General features: G+C 36.0%; 1 protein-coding gene across 1 annotated transcript in view; it reads left to right on the forward strand.

The window, feature by feature from the left end:
* Nucleotides 1–17,117, forward strand: part of LOC137400451 (uncharacterized) — a 72,159-nt gene that overhangs the window by 41,601 nt on the left and 13,441 nt on the right. The window contains exons 32-48 of the mRNA XM_068086777.1: nucleotides 332–472; nucleotides 2,188–2,328; nucleotides 2,908–3,000; nucleotides 3,172–3,273; nucleotides 3,533–3,742; nucleotides 3,902–4,105; nucleotides 5,011–5,202; nucleotides 5,404–5,563; nucleotides 7,544–7,749; nucleotides 8,010–8,168; nucleotides 9,107–9,268; nucleotides 9,686–9,844; nucleotides 13,777–13,938; nucleotides 14,167–14,343; nucleotides 14,718–14,885; nucleotides 16,509–16,688; nucleotides 16,909–17,097. Of these exons, the coding sequence (XP_067942878.1) occupies nucleotides 332–472; nucleotides 2,188–2,328; nucleotides 2,908–3,000; nucleotides 3,172–3,273; nucleotides 3,533–3,742; nucleotides 3,902–4,105; nucleotides 5,011–5,202; nucleotides 5,404–5,563; nucleotides 7,544–7,749; nucleotides 8,010–8,168; nucleotides 9,107–9,268; nucleotides 9,686–9,844; nucleotides 13,777–13,938; nucleotides 14,167–14,343; nucleotides 14,718–14,885; nucleotides 16,509–16,688; nucleotides 16,909–17,097 (2,805 nt within the window). The remainder of the gene's footprint in view (nucleotides 1–331; nucleotides 473–2,187; nucleotides 2,329–2,907; nucleotides 3,001–3,171; nucleotides 3,274–3,532; nucleotides 3,743–3,901; nucleotides 4,106–5,010; nucleotides 5,203–5,403; nucleotides 5,564–7,543; nucleotides 7,750–8,009; nucleotides 8,169–9,106; nucleotides 9,269–9,685; nucleotides 9,845–13,776; nucleotides 13,939–14,166; nucleotides 14,344–14,717; nucleotides 14,886–16,508; nucleotides 16,689–16,908; nucleotides 17,098–17,117) is intronic.

Genomic DNA, 17,117 nt, shown 5'->3' on the forward strand with positions numbered 1-17,117 from the left:
TTCACTTGGTTATTTTGACTATCCATGGAGATGGTCAAAATACTATATTGAATACTTGGGTTCAGTAATGAAGCAATTAGCATCACATGACAAACAGATTTTCTCTGTTTCCAGACCTGTCTACAGGCATGCACTGACTGAACAAGCATCACTAAACTTCACACTTTATGTGCAACTCGGTTAAGGTTTAGATGTTCTATTACATCATTTCCTGTTTTTCAAGGGATTGCCACCACTAGCTCAACTCAAGGCATGCTACTAGCGCAATTATATGCATACAATGTATTTGCATATACATGTAGTATACATGCATTTGCTATGTGGTTTTCAGTGTTTAATCTGGAGGACTTCGCTGGTGCCAATATCCACTACTACTGGAACATTGGACTCTATTTGCTCTCTCCTTTCTGTGAAGTAGGAAGACCATCAAGCTATTGTGTGTCCAACTGTGAAGGCCAAAATAACCAAGGAAGTATGTGAAATAATCAACTATTGGCATCATTTTCTTGTAGAACCGGTGGAAAGGTCTTAGAAGTAAGGTCATACTTGGAGTAATTTGACACCTCAAATAAGATATCACTCTCAGTAAGAAGACACTCTGAGTAAGACAGCATTTTTATAAAGCGGAATTTGTTGTAAATTGACACCCCGAGTAAGGTGATACTTTCTGTAAAGCGGCGCTCTCAGTAAGGCGACATTCTTAGAAAGGCGACATTTCCTGCAGTTGACACTTTCAGTAAGATGACATTCTCTACAAGGTGACACGACCAGTAAAGTGACATTTTCTATAAAGTTGCATCCTCCGTAAGATGACACTATCAATAAGGTGACACTCTTTGTAAGGCGGCACTGTATGTAAGCTCACAAACACAGTAAAGTAACGTTCTCTGTTAGGTGACACTCCATGCGATGACATTCTACATTAGGTGAAATTTTCCATAAGGTGATGACATGCCTCAAAAAGGAGTCATTTTTATTCTAACTTTCAATGAGCCTTTCGGGAATGAACTTCTTTCTTAAAGAATCTCACTGTGATATACCTAGAATGTTTAATTTTATTGCTTGATATGTCTTAGCAAGAAGCGTGAAGATAACCTTATTAGTCAAATAACTAGGAAAAATGAGCTGTCTGTTTTGACAAATCTTGATGAGCTTTTTACAATTTTTACTAGGAAAACATTCATTGAATTTCAAAAAACATTTTTACAGCCATTACACAATAGAAAATAGAATAGAAGATAATTATGCCCAAGTGCACATACACTGTGTGTGTACATGTACTAGTACTAGTACTCTGTACATGTACTAGCGCGATCCTTTCAAGCTAACTGTGAAAAACTCATTTTGGTATAATTTCCTCATCACACTAACATCATCCACACAAAATAATTACATAGTTGTTCTATTAATCTCATGTCTTTGTCCTGGCTAATGACAGTTCATCAAACGATAATTATTACAGCGATAAAAAGTTGGAAAATATTGATATATCATACTGGAAAGAGGTTAACAAGGGGTAATTTTATTGAGTTTGTTTTATGGTTTGTGAGAATCAGACTAAAGCACGAAACTGTGAATGTTTTTGTTAGAACCCTATAGGCTATAAGCAGATACAAACATTTTCAGTTTAGTCTTTGTACGATTGGCATTTCTAAAACTAGGATAGGGTGAAAAGTTCACTTAATAGATGTATTTTAACACATTCTAAAGTTGTGTCATGGATAAGAAAGTAGAACTTACTAAGAATCATGAAGATGTAGGGTGGTAGTTACCCGTGCAAATAAAAAACCAAAAATAGGGGTTAACATTGGGTTAGATTCAGTGCATTGGTTGCAGTTTGACAACAACTGATGAACACAGCACATATACGCACAGCAGAAACTGAAGCTTTGTTTTAAGAAATAGACCTTAATGAATAGATTCGATGTCTATGATGTGTTTCCAGCTCCTGTATGTCATACTTGTAGTTGTTTTTATTTCTTTTAGGATTGAATAACCAGATTATATTATTATCAAAGAATTTTCAAGACTGTGAAATAAATTCAATGGTCAACTTGCGGCAGTACAGTGATAGAATGTCTCAGATTTATCTAAAGATAAATATTGTGCCAAATTAAATAGTGGAATAAGGTTTTTTTATGCTTATAACGGGTTGAATGTAAACTCTAACCTGATCAAGTGTTTCAGCATTCTTGGAGTTTGAGAGAGACTGTCCCTCTGATGTAATAGTCACTACTTCTTCAAGATCTGTTGCTGTTTCGTGGGATCCACCAATATTCCTTGCCAATGGAAAGGTCATTGAACCTGAGACTCCCAATATTATTCCAGGTATGTGGATAACCATCTGCTTACGTAGGACTCCATGAGTGCCTTTTAGGCTTTAGAATCTGCACATACGTGTATATTTTAACCACAAGAACTCACAAGAATTGCATCGGTTTAAACTTTCATACAGGCCCCTGAGAACAGCATTAGAGAAATTGGTGAAAATAATAATTGGTGGAAAATGTTTTTACTGGTCTACATAACAATAGAAAAATGTTTAGAAACCTCATCTTAGATGTTACATTTTTTATTTAATTTGTGAATGTTACATAGTTGCAGCATGAACTGTAAAGTAATCTGCACCGTTTTAGCATTTTAAGTGGCTAGCAAATTGCTTAAAAGAATTAAAAAAATTTGGTAGATTTCAAACCATTGAGCACGCTTTACTTACCTGATACATGTAGCTGCCTTTTTATGATTCCGTGATAGTCGTAACCATGCAATAAAAATATATGAGTATATCAGTAATATAATACTAGGAGTATACCTCGTATATCAGTAATATACTAGGAGTATACCTCGTATATCAGTAATAGCTACTAGAGTTATTATTCAATGTTGTTTTGTTTGGTGCGCTTGCAGGAGACATGGTAGCTATTGGCAAGCATGAGGTGAAATATTCTGTCTCTGTTGGACGGAAAAAGCTAAGTTGCAAATTCAGCATCTATGTTCGATGTGAGTAATTGTCTACTCTTTAAATATAAGATATTCGGTGTTGCCTATAAGTTAATTTACTCTTTTTGTGAATACTTCTATTAGAATACTGATGTTACCTACAGTGCCGTCCTAAGATCATGATTGTTCATAATTGTAATAGTTGTTTATTCAACAAATATGTGTCACTAGATGGATGTGATGGGGTGCAGCTTGCTGGAAGGTGCATACGACCTTATGAGCAGAGTGGACTTACCTATGCCAGAGCTCTCTCTAGATGTAGAAACTTTGGAGGTAATTGAAACGCTTTGTTATCCTCCCAACACAATTCGCTCTTTTTAAAGGTTTTTTTCCTCTCAATACTCTAGTACCCTGTATTGACCGGTCCTTCCTCTCAACATTGTCCGTTTTTTGTACAACTAGAACAGCTTGTCAGTTTTGTTGATTCCTCTTGTTGCCCTTCATTACAATAGACTATATGTTCCTCTCTGTTTATACATTTTAGATATTTAGGGAATGTCGTCAGTTTTACTGAATCTCTAGCTATTTTTAGGAGTTCTAATAGAGGTGGAAAGCCAGAGTCAAATCAGCAAGGTCATTAGCGCCATTATGGAGGCAGGAATTTTCAACCAACAGCTTATGGTCGAGTCCTTCATTGGTTCTGATGATCGCCCTGCTTGTGTGTCTGTTGATATGGATGGCCAATATGTTCTATCAGGGTGCTCACTAGCAGTTGCTGCTGTCTGCGATCGCGAGGTTTCAGGTAAGATTTTTACTCTCTGGATTTGAACAAATCATCGACCTTGGTCAGCCATTAGTCAAAAGCACATTGGCAAATCACGACTGCTAATGCATTCAGATCACTGAATATTTCTGCTAATAATGAAAAAGTGTTTCTTAGTCTGCATAAATATGTATATAGGAGAAGAGGCTTGCACGCTGCCAAGGTTCAACGATGATTCTGTCGCTGCTGACCTCATATCTTCCGCAAGTTCGCCATTTATTAAGTACCAGTTGTCATGTGTGAATGATGCCACAGAAGTTTTGCCCAGCTATATACCAAAATTCATCACCTGCTACCCAGAAGGCAACTGGGATACTATCCTTGGCAGTATTCCAGACTGTGGTAAGTCAGAAGGTCATACAGTAGGTTGATTTAGTGAAATTACATCGTTTGCTTCTCATGTGGTGATAAAGCAGCAAATTGAGATACGGTAAAACACGGATTGGGCAAAATTTGGTTCATTTACAAAATACAGGCAACTCACAAGCTGCTTGAACTGTGTGTGATCCGCTACCATATTTTATTGATTTTATTTTATTGATTATAGAAAACTTGGGTGATAATGTGACTAGTTTAGGCTTAGTCTCCCAATAAGAGACGTACATCTAGATCGAGATGTATATCTACTTTACTTTTAACCCTTCTATGAAATCAAGTCTGTTCTCATCTTCTCCAAATCAACATTAAATCATCTGGCATTAAACTGATCAAGCGACCATTAAAATTTAACATTTAAATTTAAAATTTAATATTTAAATTTAAAATTTAACACTTAAAGTTAAAATTTAACATTTAAATTTAAAATTTAACATTTAAACTTAAAACTGCTCTGCTTGTTTACATATACAGTGAAGTTGTGACATACAAAATTAGTTTCTACTGATGTTTGTTTAAATATTTTGAAGCTGTTGTTTGTTGGAATAAATCTTTATATGAGTGTGCATCATGCTTTGTTTATTTGTTTAACCTGTATGCAGAGATAATCATAGAAAGAGTGTTTCTATAAAAATTATGGATCCTCTACTGATGCTATTTAGCCGATCATGAAGTGGTATATATTCTTACATACACCTATGAACGATTAGATTAAGATGGTTCTCAAATGATAAGACCTTCTAGCTGGCTATTTATTACCTGTCATTGAATGGCCTAGGAGGGCCAAATGTATCTAGCCACATTGACACACTGTTCTCTAGTCTGCTATGAGTTAGTATGGTAGCATTGACTTTTGTCATTATATATTACAGTGGTACCAGCGCCTCCCACTTTCCGATTCAGGTTTAGAATTGTGATCAGATTTCGAGTGCGAATCCGGAGCAGATGCAGCGTTGGAAGCTTTTCAGTTTTCAAATCTATACTGAATGCTGTTTTGGGTAGGCTGAGGTCATTAAGCTCTCGATGGGGAAGCAGTCTTCTCGCCAATGACCGAACACCTAAAAGTAAGCATGGAGTACTCTTCCCAACTTTAGTATGATGTAAACACATATGCGTCAGCTGCTTGTCTACCTATACAACTGTGAACTATTTTATTCAATTTCTTTAAATGTCCCCGTAAGTTCATTTTATATACAAATATCAAATCTAGATAGGAAAGTGCTTGTTTATAAAGCCCACATCTAAAAGTTTCCTTCTTACTGTAGAGTGTTGCGCCGACAGCAACTTCTGCACCGGCACCAGCAGTCAATGTGAGAGTGAGCCGCTTGCTCTTAGTTGTGGTTGTCAGCAGGCAGCTCGCAGAAAAAGACAGACGGCTGATGACTCTAGTGAAGTGGACCTCGGTCTCAATCTGGATCAGCTTCCGTTAGTATCTAAAAATAGAACAACTTATCTGAGTAATATTGTGAATATTCTATATGTATAAATAATGCATATAATGTATAAATATAAATTTAATAAATATATATATCAATATATGTATATTAAAATATATATATATATGCATATATATATACATATATATACATATATAGCATACATATATATATATACATATATATTTATATATATATATATATACAATGTATATACAATATAAGATATGTATAGATATATGATATATACACAATATATATACAATATATATTTATGTACAATATATATCTGATATACAATATATATGCGGTATATGTACAATATATATGCGGTATACCGGTATGTACAATATATGATACATTTATATGATATACGATATATATATTCGATATTTATGTGATTTATATATGACATACGTACAAAAAATACATATACGATGTATATATATTCCTGACAAACGACAATTCTTGCCAAACACTGCAGTTATTTCGGCAATAGTCTGCACATGACGCAAAACACAAAGCCTTTCTAAATGTTTTTAAAATATTGATGTTAGAAACTGTAAAATGTGTGTAAATGAATCTATTAAACACGTTTTAGCAGCTGAAGCATATTTATTGGTCCTCATACTTTTCACATACTTCTCAGCAGTTGCTTTATGAGCTCATTTTGTTATTAATAATAACTTGGTAAACATTAAGTTGTTAGATTGGGTTCAAACAATTATAGTTAAGCTCTATGTTGTCTTTTTTGCATGTGCGTACAATATAGAGTTGTGAACTAAATTTGCTAATTACATTGACATGCAGTGAGTCTGACTCCCTCACTGGTTAACAGACAAGTTTAAACTTTTTAAAAGGTTTCTTTTGTCAAATATTAAAAAGTTTAATCAGAAAGTAGATATTTTTCTATCATTTGACATTTTGTTTGTTGTTTTAGGTGTTTTGACAGTTTTGAGAATATTTCAAGATTAACAAAACTTAATCGCAGTTAAAATGTTAAAAAAAAGACATGCCCAGATTTCTCCAAGAATGACATGAATAGTCATGAATATTGTCTATAAGTGGTAAATATTACCTCTCATCAGTATTTGGTAGTCATAAAATTATGTTTACACAGCATTTAAAGAAAAAAAGTGGCAAATTCTAACTAACTTATCTGTAAATCATTTGAAACATCTACAGCAATGAATCTGAGGCTATATTTGAAACATCTATAGCAATGTATCTGAGGCTATATTTGAAACATCTATAGCAATGTATCTGAGGGTATATTTGAAACATCTATAACAATATATCTGAGGGTATATTTGAAACATCTATAGCAATGTATCTGAGGCTATATTTGAAACATCTATAGCATGGTATCTGAGGCTATATTTGAAACATCTATAGCAATGTATCTGAGGGTATATTTGAAACATCTATAGCAATGTATCTGAGGGTATATTTGAAACATCTATAGCAATGTATCTGAGGGTATATTTGAAACATCTATAACATTGTATCTGACGATTTATTCGAAGTTTTATTCCAACAATCATGAGCAAAAACCAAATAAGATACATGCCAATAAAAGCTTGTAGCAATTTGAACGCAAAAGTAAATATCACAACGAGAGGGACAAACATGAAGTCTGACTATTGACATCATTTTGGAGGTCTTTTCTTCAGAGAGTTTTACCTGCAATCAAATTTAGCAGATTTTAATCTTTAAACATCCTGGCAGTCAGATCATCTAACAAAAAAAAAATCTCAATGATATAAAAATATCTATACTTTCTGATTGAATCTTTTACTCAATAATTTGATGTAAGAATAATAAGAAGGCCCTTTAAGAATAACAATAACAGCAACTGTATTTAGTTTTATTTACACGGAGAACTTTATTACCACCATGATGACTCGCAACTCGTATATGTAATGAAGATGTTTGACATCTGGTGAAAGACCGTGTCTTTGTGTGGTAGAGAGATGCTGAGCGCAGGAGGTGTGGACTTGTCGCCTGAAGAAGTCATTTCGCAAGCCGTAGCGTCAAGAGAGTTCATGGAGGCAATAAATGACGCGGGTGTGGAAGTGGTTGAAGAGGACAACCCAAACCCTCTTGAGGGTTATGAATCAGCTAGCTTACTAGACTGCGCTGACGGATATGAGCCAATTGATGACACAGAGTGTGGTGAGTGTTTGATATCATCCTTTCTTTTTTATAGACAAGTCTTACATAGCGACAAAAGTTAGACAACTCCTGTTACCACAAATGTTCGTTCACACAAAGAATTAAAATTGTTTTGTTTTACTAAATATTTAATAAATCATTCCTTCAAGCAACTGTAAGCCTTACATCTTCAGCAGATTTTCCATTATTGATTACTGAAAAAGAATAAATTATAATTGTTTAACTCATTGGAATGTGTGTTTAGGTTTTATGTATTTTAGTGCCCTGTAGTCCTGGAACCTACTTTGTTAATGGTACATGCGCATTCTGCCCTCTGGATACCTATCAACCAAACTCTACCCAATCTTCTTGCATTTCCTGCGATCCTGCCACGCCTATTACATACTTTGAAGGATCTGCTTCATCTGATGACTGCAAAAGTAAGCTATTAACAAGGTTAAGATTACACTAGCAGAAAGACTGCTGTCAGGTTATTTGTTAGCAATATTTGCTATAGTTTAACGTTTCATAGACACCCTGTTATTTTAAAGAAGCATCTGCTGTTACATAGGATTAAATGTAAACTTCATTTATTAACTTACAAGGGAAAGCCGCATTGACATCGCTTCAAGTTTACAGGCTAAATAATTGCCCAGTTCTTATTACATTACAGCCAACCTCCATTAACATGGACTAATAGGGTTGGACGGTTGCACGGTTTAACCAATTTGCCTATATGCAAGACAAATCCTATCAATAGAGCCTACATACATTGCACTATATGATACATGTATATGTACTTTGAAATGTTTAAAAAATTCCTTAGCTGTGAAAAAGGTTTAAAAATAGCGACAAAATTTGAACAATTCTTTTTCTACAAAGTATTAAAAACGTTTTGTTTTAATAACTATTATATAAGTAACTCTTAAGTAAACTTAAGTTGCGGTTTTCAATGTATTCATAAATCATAAATCATATAGAATATGCATGCAGAAGCGAATTCTTCAATTCCTAATCAAATAGATCATGGCACATTTATGCGAAAGACAAAGGTTCTAAGATTTCCAATTGAGCCCAGTGTTGCTTGAAGTAGACCTGATTGTTCACATTAGAAGAGCCATAAGTAATGTGTGGAGCTCTAGCAGTCAATGCCTATAATTTTTTTACATATTTAGACTTTTTATTTATATCTATTTACATTTTACTTTTTTGTTTAAACTACAAAAATTTAAAATAAAAAATGACAAATGTTAAATCAAGAGTACCATTGAAATAAGAGAAGGGCCTATGGTCATGACTATATAGGTTTGAGTGTCTCATCAGGTGTCTGTGCCTAGCATGTCTGTGAATGTCTGCCATGTTGTTGATTATAATGCAGGAGTGGCCGGACCAGGAGAGTTTTACAATTCACTGTCTAGAGTAGTTGAAACATGTGGTATTGGTTACTACCAGCCAGGCGAGAACGCGCTTGAGTGTATAGCCTGTGATGTCGGTCTTACCACCATCTCTACTGGGAGCAATTCCTCTGATCAGTGCATTGGTGAGATCACAAGCTACTGTCTCTTTGGTATCTTGTCAGCATGGTTCAGATTACAGAAGAGGGTTCAACTCCTATTTAGAAAGAAATTTCATTCTAAGCCTATTTTGTTTTCTGCTAATTTTAATACCGGCATAGTTAGTACACAGCAACTGTGACAACCAACCAAGCTGTCACTCACCTTGACAAACTATTTATAAGTTGAAGCTAAATATGCTGTCGGGCATTCAATTAAAGAACAGTCAACAGTGGAATTTTCCAGTTACTCAAGAGCTTTCTGAGATCTTCACTACCTAACTGGCAGCGTATTTGAGGCAAACACACAATGACTTTAGTTATTCTACAAAGACATCTAAAGCATCTCTTAAGACCATTTGCTTTACAAACAGAATGTGCTGCTATTGTCTACATACATTTCAGATATCTGTGAAAGCGGAAAAGAGTATGAAAATTTTGTTTGCGTTAACTGTAAAATTGGATTCTATCGGGATGCTGCTGCTGATCCTGTTTGCCAGGCTTGCCCTGACGGCTTCTACTCGGAGTTTGAGGGCTCAGTCTCACTTGACAACTGCAGCATAGGTATGTTTACTTTAACAGTAGGTATGTTGACTCTACCAGCAGGTATATTGACTCTACCAGCAGGTATGTTAACTCTACCAGCAGGTATGTTGACTCTACCAGCAGGTATGTTGACTCTACCAGCAGGTATGTTGACTCTACCAGCAAGTATGTTGACTCTACCAGCAGGTATGTTGACTCTACCAGCAGGTAGGTTGACTCTACCAGCAGGTATGTTGACTTCACCAACAGGTATGTTGACTCTACCAGCAGGTATCTTGACTCTACCAGCAGGTATGTTAACTCTACCAACAGGTATGTTGACTCTACCAGCAAGTATGTTGACTCTACCAGCAGGTATGTTGACTCTACCAGCAGGTATGTTGACTCTACCAGCAAGTATGTTGACTTCACCAGCAGGTATGTTGACTCTACCAGCAGGTGTGTTGATTTCACCAGCAGGTATGTTGACTCTACCAGCAGGTATGTTAACTCTACCAGCAGGTATGTTAATTCTACTAGCAGGTATATAACCCAATTAGCTCATTAGATGTTTATAGTTCCAAGGTCAGTAACGAGACATCTTCAACTAAACTGCAACTTCCAGTTTTGCAATGATAAAACAACCAAGGCTTCTATCTTATCCTTTCATTAGTAAACCCAGAAAGTAATATAGAAGTCTCTACATGTGACTTGACACCTATAGATCTTTTTAGAGTTAAAATCTTACCGAGTCAAGTGTGTTTTTGTTATTTGGTTGTCATCGTAACAATGATGACCGCCAATTACGGTATATCACATTTTAAGAATATCGGTTTCTGTTTCACCCATTTTGTTTATACAGAACTGATCTTTGTATTTCATTTATAACTACTCTTACCATGAAGTCTATTTTGGCTGATATAATAAGGATGGAAACAAAGATGTAAACAACAAATATATATTTACCAGCAACTGATGATTCATAATGTACTGAAAAATTTTAAATCTCACAATAAAATGTTCTGAAGGTCAGATCAATCTATCAAAAGACTATTTTCTTGCGCTATGATGTGTATTGTGGGTAAAAGTGTAGGTTTGCTCAATATGGCTTTTACACACCTGCTTCTTCTGACCAATCAATGGGATGCTTACATGGTGTTACCCGATGATAGTGACTTTATCCATTGGAGTTATTTAGAAGGTTCAGCCTAAAGATATTTTCAAAAACCAAACTAACGACGCTTGAGATGTTTGTTTTTCGAGCCACAAAGTTTCTAGCAAATTGAATTCTATTAAAACATGCGTCAGATTTCTACCGTACCGTGACGGTACTAACTAAAGATAACTGCACAAAGTGATGTCTCTAAAAGGCATGATTTACTACCGGTTGAACTGTTTAAAAATAATTATTTGCTTTCTAGCAAATTCCTTTCTAGATCAGTAAAAAGTCAAAGTATGATGTTACAATGGCATAAGTGAAAGCTGTTCCGTAAATAGTAATTTGACGAGTCCACAGTTGTTCTAGAGTCGTTTTGACACATATATTGGCTGTAAAAGTGTAAATTATCTTTGACTGTATCCTGGCAGCTCAGTGCATAGTGAGAGTTGGTCATTTCTAATGAGTAGCTGCACAAATAGTCCTAAATGGAGCAAGGTGATTGGGTGGTGCAGTTGTTAGATCTGTTGGTCTGCCATGCTGAAAGTCATGAGTTGGAATCCTGTAAGAAGCCGTTTTTTTCTCAACATTTAACCGTGGCCTTGGATCTACAGAAAGACACAGCTCTTATTATAGTAAAGATTATACGCTATAGTAGAGACTAGCCGAATGCTCGGTGTTGCATGGGTATTAAAAACGCCTTATAAACAGTGGCAGGTAATGTAGTTGTCATTGGCTAATTTTAGTAAGCTAGTATACATATAAATTATACTTTCTAATAAGAACCGTGAGAGCAAGCTTCAGTGGCGTTGTGCGTAACGCAGAACCGCTATGTGTATTTTAGCCTACATAATGACTCATATTGCCCACTAAATTTATTGCATCCCGTGCAGCTTAATGGGTTAGCTTGTTGCTTTGTGAACGAGAGGTTACAAGATCAAATCTTCTGTGATACTGATTTTTTATCTCTAGATTTAAATCGCTATAACTTTACAGACACCAAATGACAACAGACGATGATAAACTTTGATATTTATTTGCTGTATATAAATTAAGTGGGTCATCATGCTTTCATCTTCCACTCACTAAAATTTAGTGCAAAATATTTAACGTGTTCTTGTCATAGATATAGTAAACCGTAGATTGGCAAATAGCTATCATTACAATGGAGCAAAAGTGAGGCAAATAATTGGCTATTGTTTTCACGACGTTACGTTGCGGTGATGTGCATCACAGCATCAGAGCCTTCTATTGAGCAATGAGTTTAGTAGTGAATGCATGCTTGTCATACCAGTTTTTAAGTCATAAATGTAACAATAAGACCAATAAGGGTTGACTATATCTATGGTTCTTGTATAATAGCCGAGCTTGCAACAATGTTTTATAATAATACATTGCTGCTATTTATCTGAACAAATTCATGTAGACGTTGGTGATTGACCACCAATATCGCAGATTCCTTTGTGTCATTTTGGAAGCAGAGACACTACTTTGTCTCAAAAACTATTGCACGCAGGAAATTCTTTATGCTTGCAGCTTTTACTGGCAACTATTTCAAGCCATGCAGAAAATATTTTTATCACTTGAATCACATGTATTATAATGCTTCGCATGGAGTTGCCTCCACTCCAAATCACGAAAACGTAAAATTTGTGTGAAGGCATTCGACGTGAGAGTACTATTTGACATCATAAAAATGCTCACTGCTGATGAATCTGAATCAATAATAATCAGCTAATCTCTCTCAATAGTGAAGATAAAAATTTCAAAACGCTTCAAAAACTATGATCAGGCATCCTGGCTTAGTTAGTGCAACGAGTTGACTGCATAAATTAAAAAGTGGCCAAAGCAAGTCTGTTTTCGCAAGTTTTTGCAAATTCTGAAAAGAACCATAGCGCAACTCCAAGTCGTTAAAATGGCAGGGCACGAATTCAACAATAGCAGAACAATAGCAGAATAGTGTTCAATAACTCTGAGCACATTCGAAGCATGGAAACACATTGAATATGCCATAACAGTCAGGATACTTTTGACCAAATGCATACTAAGTTATTCTCTATCAGCGCACCATAACAGAGTTAAACAACAATAGTCACAACTGCTTTAAGTAAGTGGTCTGGTCAGTGGTGACCTGACCGGCTCACCACCTGAACTCCAGCGTGGATGAGGGTGACTAGCAACCCTACAAGACTTGAAACAAAACCTGACAAAGGTCAAAAGAGCTCCTCAGCTAGCTAAGAACCAGCTAGTTAGAGATGGTGTCCCAATAAAAACACCCAACAGAAGGTTATGGCAAACCAAAGTTGAAGCCAGCCAAGAACAGTCATGGTTATAGGAAGTCGAGAGAACCATGACGGCTTATGTCCTCATGGAATATGGCACTTGGAGAGAGACTGTTATTAAGATAACGCAGCTGTAGTTTGGGCTATTCAAGAACGCAAGGTCTCGCCCGCATGCAAGAGCAAAGAGTCCGGCTGCAAAGGAATAAACTGAAGATCTTTTAGCTAAAAGAGCCGGGCTCCAAAGGAACCAACTGAAAATCTTAGCTTCAAAAAATTGGACTACAAGCTTACCATCACACTTTTGTACTGAGCCATTAATTAACACTAGGTGTTAAAATTACAGTTACATATTATATAAAACTAAAATTATAGAGCGTGTTAAAAATTACAGTTATATATTTTAGTTACTTCCTCTTTCGATTGAACGTACTCAGGATAAAATTTAAAGATTTTTTTCTATTTTGGTCTATATTTATCCCATAACTTGTGATATTACAATTGCTGACTTGTATAGCTTTCTTTGTCTTCATCAGTTGACTGCGGTGTCGGGACGTACAGAGATGTAGCAAGTAACACCTGCATGAACTGCACAAGAGGCTCCTACCAAAATCAAACTAGACAGGAAATGTGCATTTCATGTGGAGACAACTTCACCACAGCTGATATCATGACTGTTGCCCAATCAGATTGCATTTGTAAGTCATACAAATCTTCATATAAGTTACTAATATATAAGCCTTTTCTTTGTAAAAGCACCTGTCTCGTGTTGCCAGTATTAGCCCTAACAAATATTATTTGTTATATTGTGCTCTGTTATATTTTGTTATATCTGCTAGTATTTTTATTTGTTTAAGAGAAAACAACTTTGTACTTACATATAAGTGTTTATGTAACTACTGTTAAATAGATGCAACCTATTATAGTTGTCTGTCCGGATGGCTATGAGCGTGTATCGGGAGAAGAACAGTGCACCCTCTGCGCACTTGGGACATATAGAATGAAGGACATTGATGATCCTGAGGCTAAATGTAAAAAATGTTCAACAGAGTACTTCACCACTGCTTTGATAGGCTCCATAGCTGATGACAATTGCACTGTGTGTGAGTATGCAATGGGACTGAGAACTAAGAGCTTTTTTCCAGACTGTGGAGATATAAGAAAACATTATTTTTATGCTTAATGAAATTTTTAATCTATTTCTGGTGTCTTGCAAACTTAGTTCACTTTGAAACTTATTAGAGATCGATAAACTACTATGTTTAATAGTCGTGCAAGTAAAGAAGGGTCTCTTTAACCTTTTAAAAAGGCCAATCTCACATTACAAAAGAGTGGATAACTCCCATTGTAAGTTTGAAATGCTTGTCAATAAGGAGAAGTATAGGCGGAGTGGCATCAAAAGCAGTGTTCAGTAACATATGGTTAAGTCTGCTTTCTGACAAGCAGCTCTATTAAAATATTAAATTTCTTTTGGCAGTGGAATGCCCTGCAGGTATGCAATCATCTATAGACAACAGTACCTGTGAAGTCTGCCCTAAAAACACATACAGTGAAGGAATAACCCTGGCCGGAGTCATGTGTGAGGCCTGTGAGATGGACTACATCACTCTTCAGAACAAAACTATGTATGCTGATAACTGCACATGTGAGTCATTTTGCTAACATCTTTGAGGGAGACAATATGTGGCGCTCTGAGACCTCGAGGAAAACAATGTGCGCTACTATAAGACCTTAAGTGAGACAATGTTTGTTGCTCTATGACAATGCATGATGCTCTAAGACCTTGATGGAGACAATGCGTGGCGCTCTGAAGCCTTGAGGGAGACAATGTGTGGTACTTTAATACCTTGATAAAGACAATGTATGGTGCTATGAGGCCTTGAGAAAGACACTGTGTGGTGCTCTGAGGCCTTGAGGAAGGTGGTGTGATATGCTCTGAAACCTAGAGAGAGACTTTGTGAGGTGCTATTAGCTAAAGCAATATGTGTTATATGTAAATGGTGAAAAGTTCCAGCCTAAATAAAGGCTTGAAGACTATCTGAAGGCTGTATAAGAAGTAGTATAAGAAGTTCGGTAATCTAAAATACTTTATATTTTCATTTGTTTGTATTAGATTGTTCAAACTTCTTTAATATGTTGTGTTAAAAGATATAGTAATGCATGCATTTTCTTCTTGTACTAATCTTCCATAACCCCCCTCCCCCCACTCACATGATGGTACAGTAGACGCTCCTACAACATAAATAATCCGTTCCGCATATCCTTACGTTATATGGTTTTTACATTATACGAACAGTAAAATGCATGTAAATTGCCTAATCTGTTCGAAGATTTTTTCAAACTTACTCCTTTGGCTCTTGAAAAAGCTAAAAGGCTAGAATTATCATTTTAATTTATTGGCTGTACCATAACTGTAGTATTGTTGGTTCGTTTCGACAGCTTCTCTTCTTTTTCTCTTGATTCATGGTACATGATTGTGAAGATTTTGCAATAAGTTAAAGAAAGCGCACTCCTTCAATGTCAATTTCCAACGATTTGTTCATTTTTTTAGACATCAAGCTTTATTCAGCAAAAGAAAAACATTAAAAAAATAGTTTATAGGTCTACAATGAAACAAGACAAAAAAAATTTTTGCTATAGTAAGAGCGGCGTCAGTCTGTCTGTCTGTCTGTTTGTCTTCAGGATTCAAGGTTAGCATAAATTTTAGCGTTTACCAATGCTCAACTCGTGACAGTCCGATTAATAGCCCAACACCCTAACACTTACAAAGATTGATCGTCTTTTAAGTATTTTTGAATAACTGAGCGGCTACTGATTCTCCATGCTTTATCTACACGACTGATGATTTCTCACAGGGAACTAAACGGCCAGTTTACTTGTTGATATATAATAGAGATATACATTGTTTTCTCTCCCATGCGTAGCAAGAGAGAAAACGACATTTTTAAGACTAGCTACAAGACTTTCGTTATTCAAATAGAATTTGAGAACCTGCACAAACTTGACATTTTACGTTAGATGGAAATTTTCACATAGTACGAAGCAAAAGATATACATAAATTTTTTATGTTATGTGGAGCTTACGTTATAAGAGCACCTACTGTAATTCAACTGTTTAATGGGTCACCTCTGACCCGATTATTACTTTTGTAGATTTAGCCAAGATTTGTGATAAGTTCAAACAATTTAGGACATACATTTTTGGACTGTAAGCTTACTGCTAGGTGACTAGACTCTAACCACTTATATATAATTTGTTTGAATGTAGTGGACTGCCCTGATGCTGGTGAAGAGACAAACAACGACGTGTGTACACCTTGCAAACAGGGATTCTATGCAGTCGCGGGACAACAAACATGCATTCCATGCGATCAGCCGCTTATTAATAATGTTTCTCGATGGGACACGGTTGGTGAGGGCAGCGATGAGCAGTCCGACTGCAGTGTAGGTAAGATGGCTATTTGATAATGATTACCGGTATAACAATTTCATTTATTATAGGGAATGTTGAAAAAACCCTAAAATTTGCATTTTTTAATTGGCAGTGCTTAGTCTACTTCACAAACATCTTTGTCCTGTAGCCAACAACTTCTGTAAGCACACCAAATGTGGGGCTGTAACTATTGTTCAATGTTTACTGGTTCTGATTTCTTTCCTTATACTTATAGCCATATGCAGTGCAGGCTTCTTCAGAAAGAATGATACGATACCAGAGGTATGCGAGCCATGCCCTATTGGCTACTACCAAGAGATGGACATGACAACTGTCGGCATGTGTCTGCAGTGTCCTAAAACAAGTAGCAATGATAGCCAGACCACCACAGCAATTGCTAGTCAAAGTATTATGGATTGCAGAGGTTAGTTCACTGTGTATTAC

This window comes from Watersipora subatra, chromosome 7, assembly GCF_963576615.1.
Source record: "Watersipora subatra chromosome 7, tzWatSuba1.1, whole genome shotgun sequence".
In the NCBI taxonomy this organism is placed as follows: Eukaryota; Metazoa; Bryozoa; class Gymnolaemata; order Cheilostomatida; family Watersiporidae; genus Watersipora; species Watersipora subatra.